We start from the raw sequence: 23,144 nt of genomic DNA on the forward strand, positions 1-23,144 counted from the left end.
CAGGGACGAAAAGGAATACAAATGATATTACCTGATAACTCTCAAATGGTTCTTCCCCTCCATGAACTCCTCGTTCCCAGCTATTTGATACTTCCAGTACCACACTGCACAGTGAGATGCAAGGCCCACTAGCACTGCTGAATGTGTTTCAAAACAAAGATTTCTGTAACATGTGTTGCAGCATTGACTTCAGATAGGAAGTCCTACCGCTTTCTGGAATCAATCGAGGGCTTTCATCATGCTCTAGAAGTTGTGAGTTCTGTCAATGCTTCATCTAAAGAAGTTGGAAAAAAACAGCCTAAAACGCTGTGCCTGAGCCCCAACACCCTTCCAAAAAACCAAAACACACCAATAAAACACAACAACAAAAAGCCCTCAAGCACAGCTCATTTCAGGTCCAGTGAGACTTCCAGTCAGAGGTCTCAAAGCAGTTAATGTGAGGCTGTTGCAACAGTCCTGACAGCGTTTGGATGATGTTCGCTGTTGTCTGCTGGTAGGGCTGTTTTTGTTTTTCTTCCCAATAGAAGCTACAAGCTATAAAATGAGGCCCTAAGTAAGGGGGCCCATTTCGTTGGAGAAAATTCTATTCTTCAAGCAAACTTGACTTCTACCAAATTGTTTTAATGCAGTGTTCTGAATAACAGAGTTAAATTAGGTGTTTTTAAAGAAAGAAAAGACATTTCAAAGTAGCCACCCACATTTACGGAGAGCAGGCGTGCTCACGACTATGGCTGTAAGTTATTTCTAGGCAGAATTAACACATTGTTCACATCAGTCAGTGTGAAATGGCACTACAACTCGTTGGGATTTCCTGCTTAAGCTCCGTTGTTTCTACAGGTGGGTCTGTTACCTGAAAATTGAGACATCTATGTAGGTTTTGTTTTTATATACTGGGACCTAAACACATCTCAAAGCCATGCAGGACCCTTTTACCCTACGGTCAGAGCCACCTATTTGATGCTCTGCTAGAAGTTCCTTCCCAGGCTACAGTGTGCTGACAATGGAACTTCCATGCCCAGTCCTAAACGAAGTTCTGAACAAAACCTGGCATATTACTCTGCACTTAAAGGAGGAAACATCACGCACCCCTTCCCTCCCCCCTCCATACACACACACCACACAGCACCATTCAGAAGCTCCACTGTTAACCAGCACAGCAACTCCGACAGGGAAAGCTCCTTGGCGCTGTGCTGTGATACCTTCTACACCAAGCGGCAGAGCAAATTGGAAAGGCTGAGAACCGCTGCCCTGAAATACACTACAAGCTCCTTCAGATCTTCAGGGAGGAAGAGTGACAACGTGCTCTGTAAGGAAAGCAGCGGCAGGAAATGCATTTTCGACGGAAGAAAACAGAAGTCTGTTTAAAAATAAAACCCAGACACGGAGCTACATGAACACGTATTTACTGCAAGTAGCTCTATGGAAAGCCAAGTCAGATAAATATAAACACTATACAGAGCTTCAAGCCAGTCTCCCAGAACCGCAGATGCGATGTGTTTTACAAAGAAAACAACATAACAATATTTACAATGGAAGACAAAGCCAGATCAATCAGCTCAACTTTAAAACAGATCTGTGAAGCAGAAATAGCAAATATAATGAACAGTTTCAACCATATATGTTTTAGTTTGTACAGACGATAACTGTCCAGTATCAAATTAAATTTACAGGACAAACATTGTTCCATCATTGGTATTTTGTACTATACAGCAGCATAAACGGGTAGCTGGAAGGTAGTATATATAGTGATATGTTTTACATATTCTGAAAATGTTCTTCCAGCACAATACTGAATAAATTAGTTGCTGTAAACTAAGAGATTCAAAAAGATTGCATATTTATTATGCCGTACCTGTTAGTATTTGTACCACTCTAGTTGAGGTTACCCATTTAATTATTTATTCAGCATTTATTAAATCAGTGCTGTATATTGTACAATGGCAGCCTCAGGGATCTAATATGAAATAGGTATGTACGTTTTTCTTCAAAACAACCTTTTCCTTTTGCGTTAAAGGTTTAGAACTATCTCTTCATCCAAATTATGGTTTCTTAAAAAAGATGAAAAGCTTTATAAAAAGCCGTCTACGTATTGCATTATTAATTTACAAGACCAAACAAAAGCTATATGGCAAGACAGTATCATGGTCTAGAAAAGTGGTCATATTTTTCATTAGTGTATGTTTAGCAGCAACAAATATCCGTACCGACTTAAACTTCTCTTCCAGAATCGCAATCTGTGCTTTTAAACCCTGTACAACAGTTCTTCCAGTCACCAGACGTTGCGCCAACTGATGGGTACCAGCCTCCCAAAGAGTCGTCTCCAAAACCTGACGTGTACAGTTTAATCCTACTCAAAAACAGATTTGGGCGCACACCACCGAGCAAAAGTGACGGTGCCTGATGGCTTCTACAAACCGTACCGCTATTGTAAAGGTTGTGTGTCAGAGCGAGGCAGCCCGACTGGTTGTTGTACAATATACAAGGAGAGGAGTACAGCTGTGTGGTGCAGTACAGCATGAGGATTTATGTACCACTTCTAAACCCTTTTCCAATGGTCAGTGCCTTTCATTATACATGGCATGTACCAACAACTAGTGTCATGCTCTTTACGTTTATAGCAGTGTTAAAAGCCTAAACTCATTTCAACCAAAAAAAATTATATATATATATATATTTATCAGTACTAGAGTGAAGCACTTAAGCCCTGATTTTTCTGCAATTTATTTTAGAAAGTGTCAAATAATCACTGTTTGCACTCCTGTAACTGGGGTAAAGACAACTGAAGAGCCAATATTTTACTTCTTCCCATTATGCCACAAAGAAAGAACAAAAACAGTCCCAAATTAAAGACGGGACTTTGGCTGAAAGTAAGATCAATTAGGGTGGTTTTTCTTTAAGAAGCTGCAGCTGACAAATGTAACGCAGAAGTCACAAACGCTGGATGTGACTCTGCACTTCTCCATTTGAATGCATGAACAAAACCTCATTTTACACAATTCATGTTTATAAACAAGTATCATGAGGGTAAGAACAAAAACAACCTACGAGACAACCAGCCCATTAATCCTACTTTGTACATACCAAAATTCTGAGCAAAAAAGTCAGCTTAAGCCGTGACAGACATTTGATTTAAAGTACTCTAGCCTATGATCAAGAAGTCTCTCGTACCATGAAAGCAAAACAAAACAAAAGGCAGAAGAGGTCTCTCCTTTCCAGACCGGTTCAGCCCTGCAGGTTCTCCCTCAACCTCTCCCTCCTCCTCCCGCCCACCCGAAGAAAGCTCCGAACTGCCCAAATTCCACTAACAGCATGTTTTAAGCTGACCACTTGTTAACGTACCAGAGAAGCAAAACCCACGGTAAGCAGACATCAGAAACCAGCTTTGACATCTCAGAATATAAATAAAAACGAATTAATGGGAGAGGCAGGAGGAAGAGAAGGGTGTGTAAGGAACTCCCATTAGCACTCGTGCTGCCTCTCAGATAGACATGACAGGAAAGACCAATTTCCATCACCAAAGCACAGCTATGAAAAAATCTCAATTCAAATTAATTCAACTGTAGAGAGCTGATGTCTATGACAAAACTAATTGGAAGGATGTGTCCGTGCTGGTGGAAATGAAAGTAGCCGGCTGGAGCTGAGCTTGGCTTCCAAAAGCACCACACAGTTTCTGGAGTTTCCAGCAGAAAAGTCTTCTCTTCCAACTATGGTTTCCATGGCAATGCAGTCAGTCTGGAAAGGAAGGGAAAAAAAAAAAAAAAAAGGTGATATTTTAAATGCAAGTTACATGGGAAATAAATGTTTGCTAGTGAGGAGAATGCATGGAGCTCATTCATGGCAGAAGGGACAGCACTGCATGCAGGCAGCTCCCTGGCAGGGCTGTGCACCCCCGGTGTAACTACAAACAGTCCTGTACACAACAGGCAGAGAACTGCAATATAAACACTGCAAGTCACAACAACTGTGTGCCCTGGCCTCAACTTTTCAGGAAAAAGCATAATTTAGTTGTAACAACAAATACCTCCGAGTGTAGTTTTCCTTTTTGTCTCTCTGAAAGGCAACCCACCGTACAGAAGCGCACATCTGCAGCAACAAACCTCCAGAACCATCTTTACTGCTGTCAGCTAAAACCAGTGGCCTCAAAGTGACCGGAAAAAGCAAAATACAAAGTGCTCAGTAAGAGGAGAGGAGAAAACCCTCGAGTACAGCAGGAAGGAATTTCTGGGTGACAGGACAGAGGTGGGACGGCAGGGAAGATGGCCCCAGAGAACAACACCAACTCTGCGATTACACACGTGTGTGTCAAGGTAAGAGTGACTCCACAGGCTCCTGGGATGGGAACACCCAAAGGGGGGAGGCAGGTACCTGGTGGTGAGAGCACAACTGGAACATAAGGAGAGCCACGTCTCAGCTCACTGCAAACCCTTCCCACTCCCAGTACAGCTGTATGAACACTCTGGAGTGCCACTGTCAGCCAACCCACAGTATCACAGTCCTGACAGATTGTCTCCTTCCATCACTTCTGTTATTTTTACCCTTTGCTTATCTAAGCACAACACTTCCCTGAGCTGTACATCCTTCTGGACCGCTTATATCTCCAGCACCGCCCTTCCCATTGTGCATTTATGCTCACAAAGCACGTGGGCTGCATCTACTAAGAAGTCTCCACTCTTCCAGCAGCTGTGCCCACACCATTCCTCCCCTGGCAGAGATGGCATCTGCAGATGTCCTCCTTCCCCTCTTCAGCACGGCCCCCAGCCACTCAGGGCACTGGGTGACTCTTCCCTCACACTGCCCATCTGCAGGACCGGCCCCTGCTGCCACACAGGGAGGAAGTAAGCAGGTTTGCTACCAGAGCACAAATGGCAGCTGGGGTAAAGGAGAAAGTCTTCAGGAAACATCAAACATAGGAGCAGTCTCACTTCCCCTCTCCAAACCACGCTGCACAAGCTCCCACTGCTCAGGGAGAGCTTCCTGCCATCTGGGAGAGCGGTCCTACAAAGGGCATCTCAGCCTGCAGCAGCAGAGGGGCCCCGGCCCCAACAGGGGCTGTGCTTTCCGTGGGGCCACAAGGACGGCAGTTGGGTCTCAGCGTTTTGCTACAGAAAGTTCAGTACCAAATTAACTCTGCCCCAGGAATATGCTGAAGAACATGACGGCGACAGCACAAGCAAATGTTATGTATACTAATGTAAACCTGTATGTTTACTTGCATATCCCATCCCATGAAGCACGCACACGTTAAATACACCGACTCCACCCTAAGCTACAGGAGCTCAGATTTCACAGCCCTGCAGAGAACACCGCCTCTTCAAAAGGCAGCAGCCAGCAGTGCAGGGCTGCCCCAGGCGCTGCCTCTGCCGGAACGGCGGGGCACAGAGGGGCTGAGCTGCTGGGTCCGGCACCAGGGCTGGGCACCGCTCCCCAAAGACGCAGCAACTCGTTTTCTGCAATCTGAGGAAAACACAGCCAGAAAAAAAAAAAATACACCCATTTCTCTTATTTCACAGACATCCTAAGATCGCTACAAAGGGCCATTCCTCGGCACACACAAGGCGCAATGTGTTACTGCAGCTTTGTTTTCACAAAGGCCGAGTGAAGCTGTTATTTCTGAAATGCTCTTCCCCTTCAGATAAGTATTTCGTTGTAGGACCAAAGGACAAAAACACAACGCTACCACAGCCTGAGGCCGATCACACCTCAGCAATGTACACCAGTGAGCCATCGGAACAGCCTAGGCTTCTGCATTAAACCCGCATTCGGGACAAATTAACATCTACCAACACCCCCCACCCCTTCCCTGCTCCGCACCTATGAGCTTACATGAAAGGAACTTCAAAAACTGTCTCTGCTTTTGTCAGTGCATTTTGCTCCACACCTAACACTCACCTGGAAGCTGCCTGACGAGTTGTTCTGATCCCCACCAGCACACCCGCAGCGCCGGGAGCAGCCAGGGCCGGGCCGTCTGAGCAGGATAATCCCACGTGGCACAGCTCAGTACTTATAAATACCTCCAAGTTTGTAGAAACTTTTATAAACTGCCAAATGGCATTTCAGATGCTTGAGAGGGAAAGAAGGAAAAGCCCAAGAGCAGGAAAACCTGCTGCACACCTAACTGTGGTTCTTTGAACGAACCCGGCACAGCACAGGAGCAGGGTAACTAATGCTAGCTAAGAGGGAGCAAATCGCAGCCCCAGCTGACACATCAGTTTGTAGGGAACCAGAACAGCCTCAGCTGAGCTGTCACAGCTCCCAGTGCTCCTGGGCAGGGCCGCACAGCACTCCCAGCTCTTTGCCAGGCAGTACACAAGGATTTCTTCCTCCTCTCCCATGATTATAAACAACAGTTTTCACATTTCCCCTTAGTTTTGAAGCTAAAACAAAGTTGTATGAACTGCAAACAAACAGAAGAAAGCCCCAGGTGACATCACCTACAGCTGACAGCAGCCTCACGACACCCTGAGCATCTCAGACCAGAGCTGCTGGCTGCCAGCAATGCTCTGAGCTCCTCACTGCTGGAAATGAGCACTGCAGCTGGAGCAGCACAGCTGGCTGCTGCTCATCGCCTCTTTTCTGGCAAGACAAAAGCCTCAGCACTTATTTATGGCTATAGATACAGCTGTACAGGAAGGGCCCCCGCTCACATCCCCTCAGGACATTGAAGCAACCCTGCACCCCTCCCACAAACTGAGCCCACGAACAGAGGGGTCCCTGCAGCACCAGGGCAGCCCAGGCAGCTGCTTCTGAGCTGTGGAGCTGCACCATGGCCAACAGCAGCAGCTTCCCATGGCACCCCCAGGATGCCCCACAGCTCTCGGGGCTACAGCTGCTACCAGCAGGAACCCAGCTGCTCACAGGACTGTGTGTGTGGCTCCATTTCTGTGAAGGCACAAGCTGTGCACACACAGGAGCAGTGATCAGTCAGAGCTTTGAAACAGGGCAGTGTTGAGGAGAAAAGGCCGCTGCCTGTAGTGCTGCTAATACCCAGAGCAGGGCTGTGGATTTCCACCTCCAAGTGGTTCCTCAAGAGAAGGTCCTTAGGAAAAGGGGTGGTTTCTATCCCAGGACTATAGCAGTGCTCAGGCACTGAGATTTGCAGGAATTCACCTCCCCATGCCCGTGACACTAATGCAGGACAAAGGGCACCACGGAAAGCAGCACAGTCCCTGCAAGGCAGATCTTCTTACCTCAGTGTCCACAACGAGATCCACCAGTCAACAGTTTTCCATGTTCACAACACACATTTGAGACTTGCTGATCAACAGTATGAAACATGATTAGTGCTTCGTTGCCGATACCACGTGAATGTATTTGACTCAACACTGATGGAACTGCAAAGGGAGCTGTCAGATAAACAACGCGTGTCTTCCAAGAGGAAAGCAGACAAGAGGTGTGGGCTGGCCAGGAAGGGAGGAACAACGCTCATAGAGCAGCCCGGGTCGCAAAACAAATGGCACTGAATGAAACTCACTGGTCAGCTCTGAAGACGATTTGTGCTTTCAGAGCTGGTGTAAGCACGCCTCTGGCTTTCAGGGGCTTTTCCAAGATCTCTTCAATCCACCTCAAGGTAAGAAACAGATCTGGTAACTGGTCACTGTGGCAACACCGACAGAAAAAGCCTGAACTCAAAACCTCCTATTTTCAAAGCACTAGAAATACACTACTTGAAGTAGTTCCTATAGCACTGTGTGCAGGACTCTCCTGTTTATTCCAACTTCAGCTTTGTTCCTAAATTCAACTTCCTATGAGCATTCAGAATGGAGAATGAATGCAGAAAGCATCTAGAAACCTTTCACAGATCACCTCTCAAAACACATAAGCAGAGCTTGGGAAACTAAACTAATGTTCTCCACAGCGCACAAGTCAACTTAAATTTACCCTTTTGAGATGGGATCTGATTATGAAACTACACAGAGCTGTCATCTTCCCAAGGAATAAATGATTAGAAGGAAAAGACCGAGAAGACAGAAGAGAAACTACGAGGGCAAATGTTTGAACTGGGATGGCAGCAAGCCACTGCCCAGAAAAACATTTTGTTCAAAATCCATGTGCTAAAAAAGAGCTCTGCGTGTTTTCTATGAACAAGAAATCCATGGTTTCATAGAAATTAGATGCAGAGGATTAGATCAGTCTTAATTATTTAGACTGTGCACTCTGTGTGTTCTATTTGGAAGCGCATCAGATGAGAATATATCCAATACACACTTCATTTCCTGAACCTGAATTACGAAGGTCACACAAGTCAGACTGCTTTAAAACACACCACGAGGTTTTAGGAGCAGAGCAGACACGTCCTGTTTCCCTCCAAGAAATCCTCCCTAAATAGTATGTTTTTACAGGAAGGCCTTTTACTGACATAATCCTGCAACTGATTCCTAAAAGGATAAAAGCTTTGCTTACAGAAGATATTAATTTAAGATAATTAAATGATTAAGATCTCCACATCAAAGACCAAGGCAATTTAAAGCCTTCTGAAGAACACCACCGAAGTTCTCAGTTTCCTGAACCTCAGGTTAGGGGAAGTCGGCGTTCAGCAGACTGGCGCAGATCAGAAGGCCGAGAACAGCAGCGCACAGCGAGCAACGGCGTCCTGCTGCACAGCACAGCACCGGGCACAGCAGCACCTGGGCACAACAGGCACGTGCAGGAGTGCCGTGGGACGCCGCATCCCCGCGGTGCAACACGTTGCAGCGCACAGCCTGGCGGGGGAATGGATTTGTTTTAACTTAATGGCATAACTCAGGGGCAAGCGGCGTTATCTGAGTACGGGATTTCTTCTCAACTCGCACGCTCGGATGCCAACTCGACAAACACGTATCAGAGAAACAGGCACGTTGACTGAGCACTGCTTGCTCTCACTGGAGCGCTGCACACTCAGTGGCTGTACCTGAGTAACCCAATCAAGGCCCTGACACACAGAAACATCCTTATTTGGGTGTACACTCAGCTATACCCATACCATTAAGCACATATTTCACATACTTCCTCCATTCAGCAACAAAACAATGATGTTCAAACTAAGCTAATGAATATATTTTGTGCCTGTGATTTGACTGACCTTTCCATGAGCAAAAAACCCATGACTTGATAAAAAAAAAAACTGTTACATGATCTATGTTTCGTTGCACAAACCATTTAAACAAAGCAATTGGTAACAGCACATCCCAGTGAATTAAGATCCTCTTCAAGATGTAAGAGTAACTTTGTGTTTCTAAACCCTGGAAATAAATACTCTTTCTACAGCTCAAAGCAGGGTTCCAGTACTTAGTGCTGGGCAACTTCACAAGCTAAAAAAACCTCTCCCATGCTCTGTGATCATTTTATTTACTTTGCAGAAATTCCTTATCTCCTGCAGCAGCGGCTTCTTTTCCTGCTACAGTGAACAGTACTGGAGTTTCTAGGAAGGCATTATGCACACTCCCTGGTTTCCCATCCTTCACCAACACTATTCCTAGAATTAGGAAGCTCACGTGCTGTTCTGGCAGGGCTGGAACATCAAGTCAAACCAAACCAGTCAGATTGATAAGCTGTCTTTCTTGGTTTTTGTTTGTTTGTTTGTTTTTGAAAACTAAACATCCTTCCCAATACAGCAAGATGATACTACGAATGAATGTCTGTCCACATCAAAACACAGGAGCTTAGCATATCAATTTCCATGTTGCAGAAGGAAGAAAAAAGTTCTGCTTTTGAAAAAAAAAAAAAAAAAAGCTGTAGCAGCACGCTCTGGCTGACCTCCCAGCTGGCAGAAAACAGCTAAATTTTAGCCAAACAGACCTTGTTTGTGTGCCTTATGGCAATACGACCTGCTGCAGTTTGCTCCACTCTCGTGACAAAGGTTGAGAGCCCATAATCAGCAGAGAGGAATGTTTTCCACCTGTGCTCTTCCTGCAAGGCAGATGCTGAGAACTGCTGGGAAACAACGAGAAAAAGACCACAGCCACATGGAACACGGGTACAGGGCAGCACAGGTCTGCTTCCCGCTTTCAGAAAGGACCTGGAGCAACCAGCCTGTATGGAGGCACTGGAAGGCAGCAGTTAATTTTAAGAACACAGATACAGTGTGTCCCCACTGCATGAGGTGCAGGAAGCCGCCAAAGCACACTGGCTGAGCATGGCAGAAGAGGATACAACATCTACAAAATCCTAAGTGGCATGGAGGGGAAAGATAGAGCTCATTATCTCCTCCAATACACAATGATGGGCTGCCAAAAGAAGTCAGGTCCAAAATAGATGCAAAGAGGCCTGTGTACAGCACGCACTGGGTGACCAGAAGCTGCCGCAGATACACAGCATTACACAGCATCAGAGAGACTGGAAAAGTACTTGGAGCAAAGACCCATACCAGGTCATGAAACAGACACAGCATCAGGCTCAGGAAATCCCCCAAGCTGAAAAAGCATCAGAGGCTGAGAGCATGCCTAGGGAGGTGCTCTATCAGCCTGCCCTGCTCTTCCTCAGCCAGGCGATGTCTGCTTGCAGGTCTGCTTTGAACGGAGGCAGCCATTCCCACCAACACAACTCAGAGACAAAAGACCCTGTCATTCATGACTAAATGGCACGGCTGAACACCTTTCAAGTCTCTTTTCACAATACTTCCTTTCTATAAGGAAGTCTCACATCTTCCAATTCATCCTTTGCTCTTCCCAACCCCTTTAGTCATTGACACTTGAAAGCATTCAGCACTTTTCTTCTTTCACCTCTGTTGCCATAAGTGACTGTCAGAGGCAGAAACTTGCTGTGCAGCCACATACCAGGCGACCACACCGCCCTCAGCCCTGCCTTCAGCCCACGTGTGCCTGCACAGAGCGCTCTGCATCAGCCCCTGCCTGCTACCACACCAAGCAGTGGCACGCATTGTTTTTTTTCCATTTTCTAATTATCATGTCATTGAGTCTGCAAGAGAATCCCCACAGTGCTCCTTTTTGCAGGAGGGGAAGAAGAGGATTGGACAGCATGCATGAGGCAAAGCCCTCTCAATCCCAGCACACAGCAGCCACAGAGGGCCTTCAGCTCCCAGAGGCGGCTCCAGAGCTCACAAGAGGTCAGTTACACTATGCCTATACACAGCCAAGTTTTAATCAGGTGTGTACTGGGACCTCCTTAAGCTGGGCTCGCAGTGCACTTACACCAATTACAGCTCTGAAGGTGAATACACCCCCAGGCCCCTAACATTAGAAGATTGCCTGAATCTGGAGACGCTGCCTAAAGATCTGCTACAACAGAAACGAAAAAGAAACAGTAATGCCAGAGCAGCTTCATCTGCTTTTGGATCAAAGTCTCAGAAAGATCATAAGGTGCAGGTCCACATCACGTTAACTGAATGCACAGTGACCCCACACAGGGAGATTCTGTGCTCCATCACACATCCCCACATCCCTGCCTCACCAAATCCATCAGTCACGTGGCTGCAGGAAACCTAACTTACAAAAACAAAACAACAACGAAAACAACACATTCCACATCTAAGAGGGAGAAGTAAACTCCAGGACACGCTCCTAACTCGGAGATACATGTTGGCCCACATTCCTCTCACCAAAATTAATAACCTGGCCCACGTTCTGACATTTACCTCATCCTCTTCAAGTCATATAAACCATTACAACCACCGTATTTATAGCTCTACCTCCCATTACTGCCTGCTTTGTGCGTGCCCTTCCAAGTGACTCCACCAGCTTCCTCTCTCACAACCTTTCTCAGACAGCCTTTTATCTCTTCCAGGTGCTTATCTTCACTACCAATGGCAGCCACCTCGATCACTATCTTGCTCTCCACCCCAGCACATTAAATTTCATCCATCTCTCCAATTTCGTCTTCTGACTGATGGGCTCTTCAAGATGGGGACTAACACACTCAAGCTAGTGGCACCGAATACAGGATCTCACTCCTGCCTACCTGCTCAGCTTCTGCAACTGTGTGAGTAGGGGTGACAGATTCACTGTCACAGTACTGTCTGAATGACCTCAAAATCAAGCCTGTTCAGTTTTTAAGCTCATTCTAAACTACTACCCTGTTCACCACAATCTGCAACTTAAAAACACGTTTCTAAAAGCAAACATAAAACAGCACCACCACCCAAAAAAACACCACAGAGTTAAATATAGATGGTAAATACCTCCAAACATCCCTCATACAAAAGCAAATGCTCCAAAAGCCTGAACAGTGATGCTATTATTGAAAACCAAGTAGCTCGCAATTATTTCTAATAAACAAACTTAGAACACATGATATTCCATAAACTATTTTTGCTTCTTTTTGACCCCCTAGCCCACATTGTTTTAGACTTCTATTTACAAACAAGCTGGAGATGACCTGGAATACTTATGAGTGCCCTCAGCTCATTCACCCCAGCAAGCACCAGCTGCTTACACCAGGAAACCCAAGGTGCCTGGACTCAGGGAGGTGTCTTTCTGCACTGTTTAATGGCTTATCAAGGCCATATTAATTCAGTTGGCAATAAGCCGTCATAAAACTGTAATATTTGCCAACACCTTAAATGGGAGTTTCACATGAATGAGTTATCACATGGGTCACATCAGTAGCTCTTCCTGGTCTTGTATACGACAGGCTCTCATTTATTTAATAAAGCATCACTTGCATTCAGAACTCTGCAAACTCCAGGTGTCCCCAAGATCTCCGTGTGAAAAATAACACCAAATCCAAAAGCATTTCAGGCTCCAGCCACCCAGGTGTCAAGAAATTCCTACTGCAAATTCACCTGTTCAATAAGAGCTGTGAACAGTAAAGCAGGCTAGCCTGGCACAAGCATGGAAAAGAATCACACCATCTCCTGCAAAAGAAGGGTATTATTCATTAATGCCCCTATAAATTTAGAAGCAAGTTTTACCAGAATTCTTGCACTTCATATTTCCCGTGACTGTCAGAAATAGAAAACCAACATGTTGTTATCTTCTGTCATTCTGCAAAACCCCGTTCTCTTAAAAGTGAAAACCTTCTCCAATTGATTAGCACATTTATGAGTCCTTCATGTCCTAGCGAGAAAAGAAATACTCTCCTTATATATTGTATAAATGAAATAACAATTCAGTGAGACATTTGTAAGCTCATGATACACACATGCATATCATGCAGTAAAAAGAAGCACCGCTCACCTTTCAGCATTAATTAAAAATCTCTGAATTTTGTTTGGTTGCATTAGATTGTATCATCACCTTGGAATTACATCTAAATCTTAACCGTATTAATTTCAGTATAAACCATCTCTGTCAAAAGCCCTTTCTTCCCAGAAGATTAAGGAAGATCAGCCCTCACACTTAACTCAGAAATCACTGGCACACAGCACACACCTGTGCACACACACACTAGCAATTCGGACTGTTAGCATTCCGGAATATGGCCAAACGGCCAGAAAAACAGCGTTCTGAATTAATCAACCTTTGCCCCTCAAGATGCAGTCGGTCAAGGCAGAGAACCCTTCCCAACAGTCTACTACTGCTGCTGTAGGGGTAGTGCCCCACCCAAAGAGAATCTCCAGAAATCCAAACACATGTCCAAGATCTTTTAGATAAGATATCCTTGTGATGTCAAGCAACGCCTCAGAGATGCCTTTGATGAGTCAGGCTCGTTTACTTTTGTCTTCCCCCTGCCCTCAAGAATGTCACACATCCCAACTGCTGAAGGCTCCCAACTAACATGTAACCACCTCTAAGCACAGTGACCTTTACAGAGACATAGGGCTTGATTAAAACTAGAACACACTTTTTCCTTTTTATTAATTGCTTTATACTGCAAGGTTCTTCTTTCATAAGACAACAGCACAACTCAATCACTGGATTGCTGTTGATATGCCAAAGCTAAAAGTGAAAGACAGACAAACAGCAAATTATAGGGAAAGCCATGGGGCTCATCTCCAACCAGGTCCTCACAGACCCCTGATGGATGAGTCATACAAGCACTACATTTTTAGGATAAAACAGCAATAATAAACACCCCCAGAAAACAGGAGGCTCTCCTCTCTCACCTGCCTTCCAGTTTTAACATTCCACTTTCCTTTGGATTGAAGAATGACACATTTGATCACAACAGTAGTTAAAATCACTGCAGAGTTTGTTTCCTGCGTTGGATCAGGAAAAAAACAACCTTGTTACTTCAGTCAGCACAGTGGGTACTATTCAGCATGTGCTGGGAGCACCACAGACCCACCAGGAGAGCACACAGGCACACACCAATCACAACACGGCCATACAACCTCTTCTTGTACCATCCGAAACCTCAAGGCATAAACCCTCCCTTCCCAGCCATCTATAGGAAGAAAACTCGTTAAAGATCCTTTCATAAAGAAGGGCACACGCAGAGCCAGCAGAGCTCCCAGCTGAATGTCCTGCTAACATGCCACCGGGCCCCACAGCCAGCCCAAGGAACAGCGTCCCACAGCCCCACCTGCCCACCGCTGTGGCAGCACAGGAGGGAAGGGCTGGGACAATAATATACTTAAAATTTCAGCAAAAGACTGAAGGGAAAAAAAAAAAAAAAAAAAAAAAGCCAGTTTGCACCGGTATCAGATTCCTCCCAAAACTCCTGTGTCCCATAGCAGTGCTTTAAACCTACAGGACAATCACAGAAAGTCAGACTTCCCAAAAGACACACGAACATCAGCTGCAACTGCAGCCTTAGTCTGGGAAGCCGATTTCCAGGAGTCCCAACACTCACGGCGTGCATTCGCTCCCAGCAGCAGGGGAACATTCTCAGCGCAGATTTTCTCACCGAGTACAAGTAAAACCCAGCTGATTCCTGGTCAAATATGTCATAATTAACTCACTCCCACTCTGCAAGGCAAAAATCTGTTCAGCCTTCAGTAGCTCGTATGCTACTTGAAAAAGTTACCCTATATTTGTACAGTTAGTCACTCAAGACAAAGTAGCATCTGTTACAGCAAGACTTCAAGTTTTGGTTTTTTCCTTCAAAGAATTATTATCCCTACACTACTTGCAAGACTTCGGCTGCACAGCAGCGGTCAGATGCATTTCAGTAGGGTAGTTCAAGCTATTTTTAAGCAGTTCCCTACCCCAACTGTTCTGCTGATACAAGCGAGCCTCAGTTTGAAGCAAACTTCTACAAACCACGGCTCTGAAATCCAAAGGGGCAGTTATTTGTCTGGTATCTTGTAAACTGTAATTTACTATATTTGCAATAGCTAAAACTTCCAGCTTCTGAACTTCTCAAAGTGCACATTGTTCATCACAGTCAAGATTTTGGATTTGAAATACGCAAGTACCATAAAGGACCCGGACAATTTAGAATCAAAGTTTTCCTTTACGGCCGTACTTGTTTTCCCTCCTCCCAGCTCCCAGAGCATACACAGCAACCTCACACAGGAGATTAAAAAGGTGAGGAACATTTAAATTATAATCCTGCACTTTAGAGAACTTCTGACATAATGTCTGAACATACCATTAGGATATCAGGTAGAGGTAAGATTAAAGAGTAGGTGTAAAACAGGTGGGTTGGTATTGCACTGAGTGCTGCATTTACTCTGAACAGTCTGTTTTGTTTTTTGGAGACCAGGGTATCTTTGTAGGTTTAGTATTTCTAATTATGTCTGAAGAAACTTTTATTATACATGACCCATTATTTATTAATGGGCAGTTTATTACCACCCCGTTCTCATTATCATCCCCAGTTTCTACAAGGCCCAACAACAAGGTATACATTAGCTAAGCCCTGTTTGAAGTAGCTTTTGTGTTCCGTACTCCTAGCACAAAATTTCATGACTCAGATTCACGTAATCAAAACTGCAAACCGCTTGCTTCAATATTGTGTAACGATCTCATGATGAAACTGTTTTGCTAATGACCTCCTTAAACTTCAAGCACTCAAAATCAGAACCCTATTTTCTTTTTATCGTAGTATCCAACATAAACCTGACCTCAATTTTGCCTAAATCTAAAATAAAGGTTGAATTGCAAGCCAGCTCTGTTTATCAGTTCAAATTAGTGCCCTCCCCTCCTCCACCCATTTCATGAATGGAGAAGGGGAAAAAAAAAGTTTGATTCGCATCAGTGAACCTGAAGCAGAAGTAGTTTGGGAATTACAATGAGGGGGCAATGATGCATTGGAAATCTCTCTCCATTTTACTCTCAGCAGTTCGGAGAATGCAGTTGAGTCACTGCACACAATATCTAACTTAAGCAAACAAAAAAAGCAAACAGAAGTTGGGAAGTGTTTTCCTTCCAGCACAACTGCAGTTCAGGGAGATTAAAGATCTCTACCCTGATAGAGTCTAGTAAATACAGGGATATAAAAATAAATAAATATGGGGATATAAAAAATAAATATAAAAGTAAATATTCCTCCCTCCTAGGAAGTAAAGGGTAAATGCACCTAGTAAATATTTTCCTTAACAATGTATTTCGTTCACGTCAGACCATTTTTCAGACTAGAAAAGTGGGATGCAGAAATGAAGACAGCACTCAATTCTGCAAAGACCCCAAAAGTATTAAAACTATCAATTACACACAGGTACACTGCACCTCCTCTTCAGGATATCAGAGGTTTAAGAATAGGGATTTATTTTCACTATTCAAAATGGAACTTGAACACTTTTTCTGGATTAGACGTTCTTTTTAAATATTAAAATAAAAGCTTCATCGCATCAGAAACTGGCGAGCTGGTTAGGGAATACAGACTTCTAAACTCAGACTTGCTATAGCTCGAACACATGATTTAATACGTGACTGAAAAACAATCTCTTTAAAATCCACAGTTTTAAGCCATGCCAAAGAAACGGCCATACGCCACCACCTCACAACGCTGTGTGTTAGCCTGTTAGCCCGGGCTGCTCTGCAATCCACTCTCCACTCCATGAGCCACCTGGAAGAGAATGTGCCCACACCTCCACCTGCCCTCCTCCTGCACACCATAAATACTTTATGTTCCCTTTGTAGAAAACTCTTAGGCCTTGTTTTGAAGCAGAGTTTCAAAATTTTGTTTTCTTTTTAGGCCTAGTTGGGCAACACCAACCTAAGCTCTTACTATTCTCACGCTTAATTTCCTGCCAGCATCCATGTTTTTGTTTGTTTTTTTTTTTATACACAGCTTCTTTCATTTCATTTTAATGTATGTTTCATTTCCAGAAAGCAGACTGGCAGCAAAACACATCAGCAGCAAGGCTCCTTCCCCCTGCAACTTGTAATAGACAAGGAAAAAACCCAAGCACAGGCCTGGGGATATTTTGCTGAAGCTGCAGTAAACAAAACATTTAAAGTAAGTACATTTTCTAACCAGTCTCTTGAAAAGTGCTCTTAGTATGTAGTATTTACAGGCCAGACTAAATGAAATCACCTTTGTTGTTTTTTTTTCCCCACTCTCGAGAACTCACACACATTTTAGTTATGTGAGGGAAATCAAGCAGCAATTCTGCAGTCTTTGGGGGTGCTTCTGAAAAAAACAAACACTACGGCAGTCAGCTTCTCTTTGACTTAGCAGAAAAATCTTTGAAGTGCTGAAAGACTAACTTTGGAAGAAAGCACTTCTTGGACTGGCAACTTTCAACGTCTTCTAAATTTGATTCCAACCAACAAAACAAAGCAGGGAAAAAAAACCACTGAGGCAAACCACACATTTCTGAGCAGCCCCAAGCACTGCTGCCAGACTGTGAATGGCATGCTAGCTGAGTCAGGCTTACACCTTCCCCTATTAAGGGCTACACAATTTTAAGCTGCTACAATACCTTCTGTCTTCAGACAGTTTTAAAGCAAAACTAGGGAAAAAAAGTATCATTTAATTTAAGAGTGTAACTAAAAAAAATAAAAAGCGGAAGCAGCCTGTCCCTTTACTGCTGTCTTTATTGACAGACAAGTAGACAAACATCAATGTCCAACAGTGATTAAATATTTCCTCTTAGCAGTCATCAATTATTGACTACACACACATTTGCAAAGAGAAGAAAACAACACTTACAACACACATGGTTTTCTGCCTGGGTAGGTGTATTACTGCAAGGAGTTGTACAGGCCACTAGTACCAGAAGAGAGATCTACAATCCTACAGTACTGCTTGGCCAGGAGATATGTATAATAACATCAACAGCCAGTTATTATTTGCTCCCACCACAACAGCAAAGAGCTGACTGTATGCCCATATTCTCCTCTCCATCACCAGCATCCTAAATTTCTACACACACCTCAAACTACTCTACCTTAAGTTCAGCAAGACTTTGCTGCCTGCTTGAGAGTGGGCAGCCCCGCTCTCCAAAGCTTCAGACTTAGAGTTTATCCCCTCAGAGTCAGTTCTGCCTCTACCACAGGTGCTTCTCACTGCCTTCTAACAGGCAGATCTCTGCACAGCAGACACCTTCAGATGTTGCTCAGTTGGCAGTGAGTGCAAGGGCAGGAAATGTGGGAGCCCCTCACAACCCCACTCAGCCACCAGGAATGGCTTCTGCAGGGGACACCATGATACTCAGGAGAGCAGAGCTCAAAAGTAGCACACCAAACCTTCAGAAGAAAAAGAGATGTGAGCTTGTTTACCTAAGATTCAAATAAATAAATGCATACACATTTGCACACACAAAGCTCTGAAATACGCATTTCACCCATGTTTACTGCAGTAAACAAATCCAAGCCCCACCTTTTGATTTCTAAACCTAATTTAGCAGCTTTCAGCTCTCCTTATCCACGATACAAAATACTTAATTTCAATTTCAAACAGTTGGGAAAACCATCTAGGTATAAGAAAGGAAGAAGAGAAAACAAATTGGAGAAAAGAAGAGCTATCATAACCTCAGAACAAGAATTCAGAACATAGAATGATAGATGTTTATACTAGCAAAATTATTTTATAAAAAATATCTGAGCAGATGGCAGTTTGATAACACTTCTAATTGCCTAGGAGAGTTACATAAACCTATACCCTGCAGGCCAAGGACCACGTCCTCTGCTGTGTTTGTTCAGTCATTAGGTGACTGCGCTCCTACAGGACAAGCTGTACCGGAGCAGATTATATAGCAACATTTACCCCATTGCTAAGACCACATTTTAATATTAGGTTACAATTTAATTCCTATAGTTAAGCATGCATGAAAGGAAAATGCTTGTAAAGTTACGAACCTTTGCGTGCAGCGTTACACTTCAGACCATCAGACCTGGTGAAGTCTATGCTTACGTACGCTCCACTGTCCAAACTTGAAGTACCATTCTGGAGATGGCAAGTCGGCGTCCCAGTACTTGCCTCACAGCTTATTGGATCATCACACAAATTCAAAGCTATGTAGTTTAAGCCATTCTGAAATCCAGTTGAGGTATCCCTGGACATTTTGCTTTCCTGACCATCAGAAATGCCTTCATCTGGTTTTAACCAAACATTATCGAATGAGGCAGAGCTGTGTCTTTTGCTACTATCAGTAAAGAAGGAGGAGGATGTCGTCACAGTCCCAGCAGAAGAGAAGGTTTCAGAACTGTGTCTCCTCCTGCCTTGAGGATCAGCTCGGATAACTTTCGGTCCCATTGGAGGCTCAGCGCTAGGAACAGAAAAGCTACTGCTACCAGCATATCGATCAACAATGCACAGTCTGTTAACTATGGAAGAAGGACTATCCATCTTTACACCATCATCGGATTCAGCAGCGAAGGGCCGAGGTGGTGTTGCTGCCATGTTGAACGTCATCTCTGTGTAATCATCAGTCCTGTTACTCGCAGTGCTAACACACGCAGTACCAAAGGAGAGCCTAGCATAGTCAGGATTTTGTTGGCTTCTAGGAATACTGGAACTTGCATAAATTGAAATATCTGTTAAAGAGTTAGATAGTTCTTTCGCTACTTTTGGTGACTGTACATCCAAGTCAACGCTCATGTAATCTGAGAGCGGGGACTGTCTGTGGTCACTACTCGAGCCCAGAGATGACGGTGATCCTTCTGCGGATAAGGAATACGGTGTGTTACTTGCCTTTTCATTAAAATCAATATTGATGTATTCACCAGGACTTGCTGGCTCAGGTGGAACTGTGCGATCATACATTCTTGGGATAGTATTACTCCCTCTTGTACCGAGGGGGAGTCTTGTTGGCCTCATAGCCCTGTTCTGCACCAGTCCTTCATCCGAACCTTTCGCCACTGGTGACTTAGAGATGCCGTTAGACAGAACTTCGCTGTTGGTGCTTTTTACATTTTCTGGTCCACCATACAGGAGCTTTCCAGGTGAAGACATTGGAACATATTCACTGTGGTCACCATTTTGGCCTGTTAACGCCTTAAAGCTTCGAGGCAAAGAAAAATACGAACTGAAACCTTTGGAAACAGAACTGGTATGTATATAATTTGAATCACCGGGATGCTTTGGAGCTGAATTACCAGGTGACATATCCATGTATTCATTGTTTACAATCTTCTCGTTACTACCTTTAGAAATAAATCCAGTTAAAGGACTCCGTACAGGTGAAGAGCTTGCCTTTGGAAACATCATCATATATCCTCTTGAGTCAACCTGAGATGGTGACCATGAATTGTTAATCTGTTTTGGAACAGACATACTTTTAGGAGTCATTGGCAAATAATCACTGTTACTTGACAGAGAGGATGCAACGCCTGGCATCATTGGCATGTATCCATCATCCCTGGCTTTACTCCTGCTTTGGTTGCATACAGAATCAAGATTACTGTCACTGTACTCCAATTCATGGTTACCTTTCAATTTTGATGTTTCAGAGTAAAGTAATCGTCCATGATTTCCTATAGAATCTTCATCCAACAAAGCTGTAGTTTGTGTTGTTTTCTGCTGCACTGCTACAGAAGTTGGTTTAGTTAGAGAGTAAGTTCTTTTTCTGAAACACTTTTCAGCTTCCATGTAATCATCTCTTGAGCTATCGTCTGCTTGCTGCTTACTCATGGACATGTACTCACTCAGACAATTCTCCTCTCTGATAGGTGGGGTGTTTCCCAAGGAATCCGGTGTATTACTCCGGACCCTAAAGTACCTGAAATCTCCAGGGCTGGAGCCATACTCATCAGAAGAAATAAATCCCCCATCACTTGGAGAGCCACAAACAGAGGAGCTAGAAGGCCTGGTCAACATGTCTGAAGCAGAGCCATGGCCACTGCTGGAAGAAACACTGATGGGACTTGTAGTAGAGGGAAAATGAGACACAGGCAGCGAAGCAGACCTAGTGTGATATGACGAGCTGAATGCGGCTCTAACGTACCTTCCACTCCCTTCTTGCCGGCCCAAATTCATCCTTGCGGTGTTGAGGTGGATCAGGCTCCCCGTCACTGACCTAAAAGGTCTAGTCATGGTTCCTTCTCCCTCACTGGATGTCCTGAAGCGGTAGGAGTTGCTGCTCTTGGTGGTTGGAGGCGTCCCTCCTACCACACTCTCCGTTCTTGATCTTCTCTGCAAGCCCGTCTGGCTGGGGGGCAGGTTGCCCAGGTGCCTCCTAGTGGTGATGAAGGAAATGGGATTGGTGCCACCACCGCCACCAGAAGACTGGCTTTTGCTTCGGGGCCTAAACTCTGCAAAGGCTTTGAGCGCTTTCATGGTCTCCAAAAAAGTCTCATGCATATTCTGGGCGACCACAGAATCATCGACTTGCATCCAGAGCTCTCCAGGCCCGATGGAGGCCGATCTGCCCACTTCAATGAAGAAGAAGTTCTCCGAGTGCCCACAGCGGCGAATATTCATCAGCTGTAGGTGGACAGAGGGCACCTCCGAGTTAAGCTTAACGAGGTGGATAGCCTTGCTGGAGAGGCACAGCCGATACACTCCAGTGAGGTTTTTCGTCTGGCCCAGCCCTTTGGGCTTCACGTTAACCTGCCACACCTCCTTGAAGACAGTGCCAGGCCTCAGGGAGGCCCCGTAGTGCTCGTCGTCCTCATCCACCTGCTGCTCCGCCTGGTCCTCCTGTTCCAGGCAGCCCCTTTTGCTCTGGCTCATCAGCTCGCTGATGGCTTGGTACCAGGCCTCCTGCTCAGCCTCGTTCTCCGCCAGCATAGCGAAGTACTCATCCTTGGTGTACAAGGCGATGATGTGCTTGTGCTTGGCATCGGCGCGCCGGCTGACAGTGAAGCACTGGTAGAGCGGGATGACCCGTTTGGGCGGCGGGCAGCAGAGAGGGGCCGCCCCGCCGCCCCCTGCCCGCAGGCTGCTCTTGAACTTCTTCTCGCTGTCATAGTACTCCAGCCGGGCGGGGGCCAGCGGGCTCTCGGCCCGCAGCACGAAGTACCGCTTGTGCCCGTGCTTCTGCTTCCTCAGGTAGCCGCACTTCCTCACGTCGTCGCCGCCGTAGGACGAGGCCGGGGGCGCGGCGCGGCCCGCAGGGGGGGGCTGCCCGCCGCGGCCCAGGGCGGCGCGGCCCGCGGAGCCCTCGGCGGGCGGACAGAGCGAAGCGCTGGGGGAGCGCCGCAACAGCAGCAGCAGGTGGTGAGGCTGCGGGGACGGGCAGCGCCCGCCGTCCCCCGCCGCCGGCTCCCCCTCTCCCGCCGCGCCGGGTTCCCGCTGCTGGGGCACGGCTCCGCCTCCCGCGTGCCGGGCGCCCGGCTCCTCCTCGCCGCCCCTGACCGCCGCGCCGCTGCTGCTGCCGCCGCCGCCGCCGCCGCCCGGGCCGTTCATGCCGCTCGCCATCTTAGGGGCCAGGCAGAGTCCGGAGAAGGGGGGAAACGGGGCGGGCTGCGGGAACCCGCCCTCACCGGGGAAGCGCCCGCCGCGGGCCGCGCATGAGGAGCCGGACGGCGCGGAGGACCCGGCGCTGCCCGCTTGCGTGCCCGATACCCGCCTACCCGCTCCCTCCCGCCGGCGCCCGGCTACTCGCACTCACACGGGCGGCCTCGGCGGCACCACGGCAAAAACATCACGTGACCGCGGAGGGCGGGGGCGCGCGCCGGGAGAGACGGAGGCGGGGTCCCGGCCGGCGGCGGGCGGAGCTCCCGAGCAGGGAACCGGCTGAGCCGCGCGGCGGAGTGGCAGAGAGACGGCCAATGGGGAGCGGCAGCCGTTGGCGAACGGACCAATCGGAGGAGGCCTGAGGGAGGGCTTCGTCGCGCTCTATCCGGGGGAGGCGGGACTTCAGTGGAGCGACAGCGCCGCGGGCCAAAGGGAGCTGACGGGGGCTTCAGGCCGGCCGCGGCGTGGCGGGGTGTTTCCTGTGCTGGAGACGGGTGCGTGGGGACGGAGGCGGGGCCGGCGCTGACGGGAGGGGGCCG

The 23,144-nt window shown here is 46.3% G+C and overlaps 2 protein-coding genes across 3 annotated transcripts in view; one reads left to right on the top strand and one right to left on the bottom strand.

Annotated features, from left to right (window-relative positions):
- Positions 1-1,387: 1,387 nt before the first annotated feature.
- On the bottom strand, positions 1,388-22,766 carry IRS4 (insulin receptor substrate 4). Its single transcript, XM_052672931.1, has 2 exons — positions 19,065-22,766; positions 1,388-3,732 (listed from the first exon to the last, which is right to left on the bottom strand). Exons 1-2 carry the CDS (start codon positions 22,564-22,566, stop codon positions 3,728-3,730), a joined length of 3,507 nt encoding a protein of 1,168 aa, XP_052528891.1. The 5' UTR covers positions 22,567-22,766; the 3' UTR covers positions 1,388-3,727.
- An 84-nt stretch (positions 22,767-22,850) lies between these two features.
- NXT2 (nuclear transport factor 2 like export factor 2) overlaps positions 22,851-23,144 on the top strand; it is a 71,627-nt gene continuing 71,333 nt past the window's right edge. Inside the window, exon 1 of one of the 2 annotated variants that reach the window (XM_052672955.1) lies at positions 22,851-23,099. The gene's annotated coding sequence lies outside the window, so the exon portion shown is untranslated. The remainder of the gene's footprint in view (positions 23,100-23,144) is intronic. The other variant, XM_052672957.1, reaches the window with a different exon arrangement.

Source organism: Tympanuchus pallidicinctus, unplaced genomic scaffold (assembly GCF_026119805.1).
Source record: "Tympanuchus pallidicinctus isolate F22 unplaced genomic scaffold, pur_lepc_1.0 scaffold13, whole genome shotgun sequence".
NCBI lineage: Eukaryota > Metazoa > Chordata > Aves > Galliformes > Phasianidae > Tympanuchus > Tympanuchus pallidicinctus.